This window comes from Amblyomma mixtum, chromosome 1, assembly GCF_055824585.1.
Source record: "Amblyomma mixtum isolate Tamu chromosome 1, ASM5582458v1, whole genome shotgun sequence".
NCBI lineage: Eukaryota > Metazoa > Arthropoda > Arachnida > Ixodida > Ixodidae > Amblyomma > Amblyomma mixtum.
Genome location: NC_143012.1, coordinates 277404130 through 277416026, shown reverse-complemented (window position 1 = coordinate 277416026; position 11897 = coordinate 277404130). Strand labels below are relative to the sequence as shown.

The following is an 11897-nucleotide window of genomic DNA, read 5'->3' as shown; positions in this document are numbered from 1 at the left end:
TGTTTTTGTATTATTACAATTCAAATAAGTTATTTTCCTTTTCTAAGACGGTGTGTATCTTTCTGTATTCTGTATTGATGTGTTTTACTTTGGTCTGCTTATGATGTGTAATCATATGTACACTTGTGCTGCTTGTGCTGTCAGGGGGGCATAGCCTAGTCAGGCCCCATCAGGGCCTTTTGCTATTGCCTCCCGAGCCAGTTTATACCAAATTGTATCAAATAAGAAAGAAAGAAAGATGGTTTGGTTTATAGGGTTTAACGTCCCAAAGCGACTAAGGCTATGAGAGACGCCGTAGTGGAGGGCTCCGGAAATTTCGACCACCTGGGGTTCTTTAACGTGCACTGGCATCGCACAGTACACGGGCCTCTAGAATTTCTCCTCCAAAGAAATTCAATCGCCGCGGCCGGGATCGAACCAGCGTCTTGAAAGAAAGAAAGAAAGAAGGAAGGAAAGAAAGAAAGAAAGAAAGAAAGAAAGAAAGAAAGAAAGAAAGGAAAAAGGAAAAAGGAAAAAGGAAAAAAAGAAAGAAAGAAAGAAAGAAAGAAAGAAAGAAAGAAAGAAAGAAAGAAAGAAAGAAAGAAAGAAAGAAAGAAAGAAAGAAAGAAAGAAAGAAAGAAAGAAAGAAAGAAAGAAAGAAAGAAAGAAATCACTGGACGGATAAGACCGAAGAGAATAAAACATTTTTATTTTCCTTGTTGTTCTTTTCTCAAAATGTTTTTTTTTTCATTATTACGAGAGATAAATAAAGAGGTAGAGGGAAGGCAGGGATGTCAACCGGAATGGTGTTCCGGTTGAGTACCCGACCAGAACATGTTTATTTTGTTTCGCTTAGGTCAGTTATAGCTAGTGGTACAGCGTGAAGACCTTTAATCTGTTATTTTTTGTTTTCTTTAATATGTTCTATGTATTGACCTTATTCAGCTTCAGTAGACTTGGACTCGTGGCGGCTGCGAAAGAGCTAACACTTCATCGCCCTGGGAATGGAGGAGAGACTGGAAGCTTGTTCGTCATCTTTACACTGATTAATATACAGCGCTTTGAGAGACATCTCTCAAGTATCGCAAATATGGATGATTTATACGCTGCCAGTGAGTTGCCATTCTTCTTTTCCAGAAGTGTGTGTATATGCAAATGAAGAGCAACATAACTTTTTTTTTCCACTCGCATAAACAAGCAGCAGGATCGTTCTTTGCACGCCTTGATATCGCTTGACGCCTTGATATCGTCAGCGCAGCCAGGCCGTAGGTTACGCCTCATTGTGTTCGTTTGCACAATGAAGCGAGTGGATCCAGGCAGCGCCACATCTCGGCGCTGAAATATGGGAACGTGACTGCCGTCGTTTGCCGAACAACTTCTGCGTAAGCCTCCCTGGATACCATGGTGTGATGAATGCCGCGGCTCCCCAAATGTGCCATTGGTTCGCCCTCTTGGACACAGCTGCTGTGAAAGGCCCAACGTGTCGTCACCCTGGGTCTGCAACGTGTCCTGGTGCACGCCTTATAGTGTTGCGCGTGTACACAGCCGCTGTTAAAAGCCCCCGATCCTTGGAAAGGAGGAAGTAGAGAGCTCTTGCGTGTCGTCATGGCCACTCTGTGCCGCTTCATCGTCGGCCTGGTTTTATTTGCCACACTGATAGGCCTAGGACTACCTGCTCGGGTGCTCTCACCAAAACGAGTGCGTGTTCTCAGTGATGGTGAGTAAGAAACGAACCCTCACTTTGCAAGCACCACTTTTTGTCATTATTTTAGATATCTTCTGCTGGGTCTCAGGCGAATTAGTCGTCTATTGTGCTGTCTATGTAAGGAATAATTAACTAGGCACAGCCCCATGCAGTGCGTTTATAGCGAGTAGCTTCTTCAGCACTTTCAAGCTCAGCATGTCCTAAGTGCACTATGAGCTTTTGCCCTTTTGCGCACTTTAGTATTCAAGCTCACGGTTTAAAGGAAGCGGTGTTTTTAATCCGCACGTCTGCAAAAGCGCATGCTCCAAACTCGAACTCCTGCATAGATCAGTCCTATATTGTCAGATTTTAAGTGTGACAGCCCAACTTCATCCACACCGTCTGCAAAATGCATACACCACGACAAATTATATCACGCCTGCAACTTCGCGCATGTTGTAAAGCCTTCTCCGTGCATTTCTTTTTTGGCAGAGTCGGGAGTTAAGCCCGACAGTAAACTCTTATTGAATTTAAAATGGCCACTCCACGTTTCTCAGTAGCAATTATGTGTCGGTCCCTATGATGGAGTGCCCGAGGACATCAGCACATTTTTTCTGTCCCTCCAAAGTGCAGCTCTGTGGAGAAAAGGTTGTCTTGAGCTTTATATATAGCTGAAAGGGCAATTTATATTCTATCTGCTTGTAAAACGTCTAAAATGCTTAGTCAGTAATTCGATAAGCAGAGGGCCGGTAGTCTACAAGTGAATGGAGTAGGGCATATGAGCTCCTAAACTAATCTTCCGCAAGGGATCCACCCATCATGACTGATACCACGTTTGTAACAGCGTTATCCGGCTTCATAAGAATATTACTTGTGCCTGCGCTCACTTTTAGCTGCCCCGACAAGTGCTCTAGCGGAGCCTTAGCGGCGCATTCTTTTTCGCATAATAATCTTTAAACACAGTTATGTAGCCAGCCAGCAAAACGCGCAAACCTGGAAGTGAATGTAAATGAGATACGCTACACGCATTGCATTAAAAATCGAGAAGCTTCCCCATTGAAAAGAAAACAAAAAAATTGGAGGATGCTTAAGCGTGGTGATGGTGGTGAAAACATTTGGAAGGAACAAGAGGTATATTTGGATCAGCCCGTAAGGGACCGATCCTTACAAGCACTAGGTGGAGGTCCCTAATTTGGGACCCCAGTGGCGATGGCCGCCGCCCGGGCGCGCCAGGCTAAGGCTTGTTGGGCCTGTAAGTCGTGGCAGCCGAGCAGGGTCGCCTCCCAGTCCTCCCGGGTTGGGTTGGGGATGAGGGAAATAGCCGGATTGAAGGGGCTGGCTCACACCATGTGATAGGTGTCAGAAGACACCGCACTACAGGGCGGGCAGCTGCCGTTAAAGGAAGGGTCAAAATGTTTTAGCGCTGCCGGGCACAGCAATGTATGGGTGAAAAGGCGGAGAAGGAGCCGCTCATCCGCCTTTTTCAGGCCTTTACATAGGCGAGGGTAAAGGCGATGACTATCTTGATAGTAGGTTGTAATATCTTTGAAGGTATAGATCGGATTAGGATCGGTTTAGTGATCGGATGAGGAGGAGAAAACAGCCCGGTGAGAGAACGCGCGTGCGGCTGCGTCTGCTGCCTCGTTTCCTGCCAACCCCTGATGAGCAGGGGCCCATATAAGGTAACTGTGTGCGGGGTCCGTATCCCGTATGCAATTTTGGTAGATTCGATAGGCTAGGAAGGGAGTGCAGCCTTGTTCGACATTCCGACAGGCCCCTCGCGAGTCGGTGATTAAGCGTGCTTAAGCGTCGCCTTTAGGATTGCGACAGCGTGTTGCAGCGCTGCCAGGGAGTCCAAGGAACGCCATCGCCCGTTCGGTGCGACGCCTTGCCCGTTGGAAACAGCTTTGAACGCAACATATTTTTGAGGAAAGGAAATGGAGCAGTAATTCTCTGACATCTCGGTGGACACCTGAACCGCACAGTAAGGAAAGGGAGAAACATGGGAGTGAAAGAAGAAAGAGAGAAAGAGGTGCCGTAATGAAGGAAATGAAAATTGGATTTGAGCAAAGGAAAGGACGCAGTAACTCTCTCACATATCTCGGTGGACACCCGCAGCCCCCCCGATCATAGGTTGCCGGCTCGAATTCCTGCCGGAAGCTAGGCTCTAACTTGTAAGTTTATGCTGCAGGAAACGTTGAATCGTATGACACCATCCGGAACATTCTGCGGCAAACGGCTGGCATGATACGATCTTTTACGACGCGTGGTGCCGACAACTACTACTACTACTACGACGCCGGCGGCTTTTCTACCGAACTAGCTGTATACGCTCTCGCGTAAAACCATTGCACACATTCATGAATCAGAGGTCTGCTCCGTTTGTAATCTACGCCTGACAGAAACTCAAGGACAGTTTTGTTTGTGGAATCAACACTACGCTTGGTGTGAGCGATTTCGCGGAGCCCCGGAGAGCCCCAACTGCGCATGCGCGAGGAGCGAGTGTGAGACAGTTACTGCGTAATTTCCTTTCCTCAAATGCAATTTTCGTTTTCTTCATTACGGCCCCTCTTTCTCTTTCTTCTTTCACTTCCTGCCTTCCTATAAAAACTGATGACGGGTGTCCACCGAGAAATGTGAGACAGTTACTGTTTAATTTCTTTTCCTGTCGGCACAGGACGCCATGCTCCAACTCACACAAGACATTTTCGATCCCCTCATTCCGGGTCACGCAAAAGCTGTCCTAGCCTTGGATCTCTCCAAGGCCTTTGATCGCATAGACCATCAAGCGATCATGGCAGCCCTCTCCCCCTTGAACATAGGTTAACGTATGTACACCTATATTCAAGCATTCTTTACTAACCGCACGGCCGAAATTCACTTAGGTCCCCACATATCCCCCCCATACACCCTTAGTGGGGTTGGCACCCCCCAGGGATCCGTCCTCTCCCCTTTTCTCTTCAATGTCACTCTAATTCCCCTTGCCCGCAATCTACAAACCAACCTTCGTCATACACTTTATGCCGATGACATCACGCTATGGACCAACCATGGCAGTGATGGAGACATAGAAAATACTCTACAATCGGCAGCTAACCTCACCCAAACACATGCGCGGAGTATCGGACTCTCCTGCTCCCCGGAGAAGTCGGAGCTCTTTATCATGCGCCCCACAACGCGAAACTGCCCCACAGCCCCCATCATGGTGACACTGGAAAACCGGCACATCCCGGAGGTAAACACTCGCAGGGTACTGGGCCTCCACATCCATAACAACGGGAAAAACACACTCACCATACGGAAACTCAAGCAGACGACGGTGTCGATATCCCACCTAATCCGCCGCGTTTCTGCACACCACCGGGGCATGAAGGAGCATGACCTATGTCGTCTCATTCATGCCTTCGTCCTCAGCCGCTTTCCCTTCACACTCCCCTACCTGAAACTCCAGGCCGGGGAAATCTCCACCCTGGATGCCATGATCCGAACAGCATTTAAGACAGCACTACACTTACCCCCAAATACCTCAACCGAAAAACTCCTCCAACTAGGCCTGCACAATACGGTAGGGGAGCTTATCGAGGCCCACCGACAGGCACAATACATACGTCACGAAAACCACCACCGGCAGACACATCCTACACACCTTCGGTATCCACCTACCAGCCACGGATCCCACACAGCTCCAGGTCCCCCGCCACATTCACCGTGAATTATTAAACCTCTCCCCAAAAACATGCATCCCACCTACCACGAACCCCGCCGCAGAGCTTGCGCACGGGCACTCCACAAACACTATGGCACGGAAACGTATGCCGTTTGGGTGGATGCCGCATGCACGGGCGAGGACGCGGTTGTAGCCATCACGAACCCCTCCCTCCAACCGATTGCCACCCTTCACATAACCCCTACTGCCACCTCGGAGGAGGCCGAAGAGGCCGCCATTGCCCTGGCCCTCACACGCACGGAGGCCCGATATATTCTATCCGACTCTAAAACTGCCATACTAAATTTTGCTCGCGGGAGAGTTCACGTCCCTGCATTTCGCATGCTGAACTCCCTCGCCGCACACCCACCCCGCCACGTGGAGTTGATATGGGTGCCTGCCCACTCCGGTAATCCCGGAAACGAGCCCGCCAACGCTTTAGCCCGAGGTTCTCTCAACCGGGCACCGGCGGCCCTCGCGGGAGCGCATGCACTCATTCAGTGAAATGACGCAGGCCTGCAAAGCCGAGCGTCGGCTCTACCCTCCACCCCATCCCTCCCTCGACAATTATCATCAAACACTTTAGAGGCGGCTCCAAACACGCACTTTACCCTCCCCTTATATACGCTCGCGCTATCACCAAGTCCACACAAACCCCTCCTGTACCCTCTGCCACCACCCCAAAGCCACTCTAGACCATATCCTTTTCCTCTGCCCGGCGGATCCTCCTCCGCGGGGCCTGGAGCACCTTAGCACTTGGGAGGCTTGGGAGACCCTACTGCGCTCCGAGGACCCGGCCAAGCAAGCCATCGCCACCGGCCGGGCTGCCAGCGTCATGAGCCTCCGGGACATGAACGTTTGAGTGCAGTGGGGCCGTGCGGGGGCCCACGGACCTGTGTGTCCCAAACTCCCCAGTTGTAAATAAAGTTTTCACCACCACCCCTGAGATGCCGCCGCCGCTGCGATTGCCACGCCGTTGCCCATTGGTCAAACCACAGTCAATTTTTGTTTGGATAACATCAGATTGCGGCAGCAAATTCTCATCAAGCCAAGGCTTCATTTTTTTATGTCTGTCAGCGCCTAAGAGGAAGGATTACTGCATAGAGGGAGGTTAATGTGCACCGCCAGAAGATCGACGTTGCCGTCGAGGCGCCCAACTAACGCTTCCGCTTAAAAACTTTGTTATCAAAGTAAAGGAAATACCCCCTTTTGGTTTCGACCCCCTGTCTGGCCCCAAACAAATCAGAAGTACTCAGTCATAGGTGAACTGCCATGAAGGACTTGCGCTTTGTATGCGATAGCTGTACTTCGGAGTTATTCTGAAGTATGCTGCGTCATCCACGTCGTATATGTAGGTCGTAATAGAAAATTATAACTCAATCATTATGGTTCGCGTGATCACCTCTGACCGATGAATGTGATCTAGTTGATGCTCTCCATACCTATAGGAAGGAGCCGTCTCAAGATGCCGACAGGGGAGCCCAGTAGGCACAGCTACCAGGGCTGTTTATTCGCACCAGGAAGGGGAGAAAAGTGAAGGGCGAATTGACACTGAAGATATCGAATAATAATTGTCTTTGACATTGAAAGTGAAAGGCAAACGATGATATTAATTTTCCTCTTTCCGACAGCATACAGTGCAGAAGAAGTACTCCAGGGAAAAAGCTGCCAATCACAGCTTCAGGGAACGCTGGCACCCACCGGGCCCATGGCCCACATCTGGTTACAAAACAAGTTACTGCGAAACATATGTCTGGCGGAACTGTTAAAAGCTTCGTGGTTCGATGCTAACGACTGGGATGTAGTAACAAACGACCACCGAACCATCCTGCAAAAAATGTCCCGCAGCGGATGAGTAGCATCCAGAAAATAATTGGCCAATGAAAGAATAATTGAAGTTGAGGAATGTGTTAATTTCCACGTCTTTCACTTTGTCGTTAAAGGCGTCTGCAAGGTTCGAGCCCTTCTTGGGCGACCCTCAGATATATATCCTCCAATTCACTCTTTCATGCCTCTTTTCTCTTCACGCAGGTAGGTGTCTCTTTGAAAGAAAGAGAATGATGGAGGGCTTCGTCACGCTGGGAGATGGCACATGCTTGCAAGCAGAGTGCAGACCAGAAGAGGGCATTGTTGAATTCAGTTTGTAAGTTGACCATGTGCAACTTTAAGAATATTTTCGTCGCGGGCGTCCTAATATTAGGTCAGAATATTGTTTGCAAACAGGAGAAAATATACGTACTAGTCACGGACACATACTGTGCATGTCCTACAGTGAAAGCTGGGACGTCTACAGAGGGTGGACATAGATCCGTAACTGAAAATTACGCTGGTCAATTGTAAGGGGAATCCTCCAAAGGGCAGTAGATTTGTAACAAGCGAGTAAATACTCATTAGCGTAGCAAGGGAGTAAATACACCCATGGGCTGCTGAAGAAAAAATTGGTCCTGTTCCTGGGTTGTAACCCCGGACAATCACCTCACCGGAGCAGTTGCTCTACCAACTGAGCTAATCAGGGTGGCTATATATGGCAGGGCGAGAGCGACTTCATCAGCAGCTCGAAGTGAGTAAGCTGTCGGCCCAGTATTTATGGAAATCCCTCAAGGTGAAGTATATGTGTAAAAAGCGGATAATTATTCATTAGCATCCACCCAAGCGCAGCCATACGGCTAAAAAGGAAAGCTAAACAGCTTCTACAGAAACGTCGAAGGTGAGGAAAAACTCGTCCTGATCCAGCGTTGAAACTCGGGACCACTGCCTCACCACGGCAGTCGATCAACCATTTGAGCTAACCAGGACGGCTATATATGGCAGTGAGAGAGCAACTTGAGCAAGAACTAGAAGTGGGAACGCGGTTGGCTCAGTGGTTAACAGAATCCCACAAAGTGGAGAAGATTTGTAACAAGGAATTAATTACTTATCAGCATTCACCCGAACCAAGAGCATCTATAGGGGTACGAAAAATAAGAAAGCAATACAGCTCCAACAGAAACTTCATTGTCCGAGAAAAATTCAACGTGGTCCGGGGTTGTAATGCGGGACAACTCCTTACCAGGGCAGTCGCTCTGCCATCTATATGAGCTGACCGGGACGACAGGCACATTGTACTGCAGGAGTGAATTGATCAAAAACTCGAAGTGAGAACGGTGTAGGACAAGAGTTTGGGGGAATCCCTCAATAAACAGTAGAATTGTAGGAAGGGGGCAATTACTTGTTAACATCCACCCAAGCGCACCCATACGGCTACAAAGCAAACCAATACAGATTCAAGAGAAACTTCGTAGTTGAATAAAACTTAATAAACAGATTCACAACAGCGCTACGGAACGAGGACAGAAGGAACACGAAAAACACAGGACGGGCGCTGTTTTTCGTGTTCCTTCTGTCCTCGTTCCGTAGCGCTGTTGTGAATCTGTTTATTAAGAATGAACCAACTAGCCCACACCAGAATCCTCTTAGAATGAATAAAACTAGGTCCTAGTCCGAGAGTGGAACTCGGGAGCCTTCCTTCAACAAGGAAGTCATTTTACCACGTGAGATAACTCGGGCAGCTAGCATGCGCTAGGGTGAGAGCGAATAGATGAACAACGCCAAGTGTGAACAGTTTACGAAAAATGTTAAAGGGACCCTGAAATGATTTTGATGGTCATATTCTAGTGCAAGCAACAGATCTGTAGAGGCAGACTTTGTGAGTATCGAACCAAATTAAAAATCTCGGCATGGACCCTATACTTTATAAAAAAATTTTGAAATTCCTGCTTGCAGTAGCTCGCAACCGATTAGGGCGACACCACATCACGCGTTCTTAGCCGCCCGTACCCCGATGACGTCAGTGGGCAATCTGACGGAGTGTCCTAACTGGGTGTGCCCAGGTGGCGTGGGCGGAATTGGCGCAGAGGGGTGTGGTCCCGACCTGTTTTCATTATCTTTATCTTTTTGCGCATCGGCCTGAATAAGTTGAGGAGGGCGATGAGGAGCATTATTTTGAATCCCCGACATCTTGGCTGTTAATGATAGACCAGTGTTTGGGGGCATCCCCCAAAGTGCAGTAGATTTTAACTACGGAGCAATTATTCGTTAGCGTCCACTTAAAGGCTGATATATCCTACAAAGTAAAGCTATACAGGTTCCACAGAAACTTCGTTGCCGAAGAAAAATTTGTCTTGGTCTGGGGTTGAACCTGTGACTACAGCCTCATCGGGACAAAAGGGAAGTACACAACAAGGGGCGGGAAAGACGCTATAGGCAGACGGAGAAGGAAGTTATTAAACAATACACCTGAGTGATACATGCAAGGTGCGAACAAGCAGAGAGGTGCTTGAAAGTTATTAGGTTCTCTTCCCACTCATAAAATCTCTGCTTTCACATTTAATCCGGATTTCGGGAACCACAGCAGAAGAGAGGAGATGGTTCTTGAAGCACAAACTTTAACTAGCTAAGAAGCCTCCGCCCTGACGACGACAAGGCCTGCTGTCGAAACAGTGATCAGTGGATTTAGGCTTTAAGTTCCAAAGAGAACTGCGATTCATTCTTTTTTTTTTAGGCACAGTGATTATGGCGTTCGGCTGCTGACCCGAAAGACACGGATTCGATCCCAGCCGCGGCGGTCGAATTTCGATGGAGGCGAAATTCTAGAGGCCCGTGTATTGTGCGATGTCAGTGCACGTTAAAGAACCCCAGGTGGTCGAGACTTCCTGAGCCCTTCACTACGGCGTCCCTCATAGCCTGAGTCGCTTTGGGACGTTAAACTGCCATAAATCCATAACCCCCTTCCTTTTTTTTTTGTTTTCGCGTCACTATACCGAAACGCTAGATGCACGCTCATTGCTTCCCTAGTTAGATGAAATCAAACATTAGATGCATAGTTTAGATTTTATTCTCGCTTCTTTTCTGAGTTCTTCTTTCGTTTTTTTTTCAGCGTGGAAGAATGTACGTTGGGGTATCCAGGCAGGGGATGCTTCTACACGCGAGGTAGCTTGCAAGACGTCTGCTGCAAGCCGAGCATTGTGTGCCGTTAAATCCAAACATCGAATAAAGGCATGCATTATGCCATACGCTATGTGTGCTTATGCGCCGCAAAGAGCAGCGTAAGGAAAAAAATAAGAAGTTTAGACAACAGTATCAATGACAAGCTAACTTCTCAGAACCCAGTTATAGTACTTCCAGTTAAAAGTGCACGCGGCAGGAAGTAATTTGCTGTTTAGGGTGGAATAAGGCGAAACCTTGGAAGGCAATGCGTGAAATTCCTGCATTCCTCAAATTTACTGACCAGGAGTAACCAGACACATGCGATATGTACGCGATTTATTGTTTGGCTCAGGTATAGCTTTCACTAATTTTTCTTGAGCAAGCTATGATCACCAGGCTCGTAACGTCGCCTACTTCGGGGTGGTGTTAATGGACTGGGAAGATCTCTTTTACCTTTAGTATGCAGGCAGTTACCCCGCTGAGTATGAGGCAGGGAGTTTGTGAAGGTTCTTTAAATACGTGCGCAGTGCCCGGATGTATAAACGTTATTAGGGCACCCCTGTTGTATTTGCAGCGGCAATAGAACTAGATGTAGTGAGCGCCATTACGGGGTGTCCTGGCGCGAGAGGGAAGGGTGAGGAGTAGCGGCTGAAAAATTTCCGACGATTACGTTACTTCCTAATGCGAAATTTGAGATTTTCGATAGACTGAGGCAAAGAATTCGAGCAAGACATGTATGTACAATTACAGGCAACTTGTTATTTTTCACACATTTTTCTTTTTCACGAAACACTCCACTAACAGTTCTTGATTGTCATGAGGGAAGCTTTGTGGTCGGAGAAATAGATAAATATGTGCTGGACTTGCTGCATCAATGCCTGATTCTCGGAGACGAGGTCGACGCAAGTATTTCGCGAGGTTGTCACAGCCGTGGCGTTACGAGCGAGAGGAACGGGTTGTTCTCCCGCATTAGTGGTAAGAAATTCCTGTTTGGCTTCATATGTACAGCCGGCCAAAACTTTAGCTGGCGTGCACGACGGCCGCTTTTTCTGCGGTCCTGCATTTTGCGACGAAGCAAACTTGCCCAAAGCTTAATATTAAGCACGGGCTTAGTGAAACTGTGCTTAGATTTGATATTTTCGCAAGTTTGCTCCGTCATAAACTGCAGGAGCACGAAAAACGCGGCCGTCACGCACGCCAGCTAAAGATTTGGCCGGCTGTACAATAAAGCCCCCCACCCTGCCACCCTGGCAGGTGTCAGTTAATGGCTGATGGCGAGAGTTCGCTCACCGTTGTCAATGCTGCGGCCTATTGCAGTAGTGCCGCGTGTCTGACACAACGTTGCCAGCGCTAACGCATGCAGCCCAGATCTCTCTCACCACCCCGCGTACCTCAAGCGCGATTCAGGCGTCCACTGATCCAGCGAACACAATGAACGGTGACGGCATATATGGCTTCAGTGCCCACTGTCCCAGGGGGCCAGTTACGCGCCTTTCCTTTGCTTTATCTGAAGGTCAAATGAGGGTGAAATCTCCAAACACGGTGACCTTGGCTTTACGCAGC

The 11897-nt window shown here is 48.4% G+C and overlaps 1 protein-coding gene across 1 annotated transcript; it reads left to right on the top strand.

The window, feature by feature from the left end:
• Nucleotides 1-1484: 1484 nt before the first annotated feature.
• LOC149371809 (uncharacterized) lies at nt 1485-10384 on the top strand. The gene is made up of 3 exons (XM_089585308.1): nt 1485-1696; nt 7401-7512; nt 10285-10384. The coding sequence occupies exons 1-3, from the start codon at nt 1585-1587 to the stop codon at nt 10382-10384; spliced, it is 324 nt and encodes a 107-aa protein (XP_089441434.1). The 5' UTR covers nt 1485-1584.
• Nucleotides 10385-11897: the final 1513 nt, after the last annotated feature.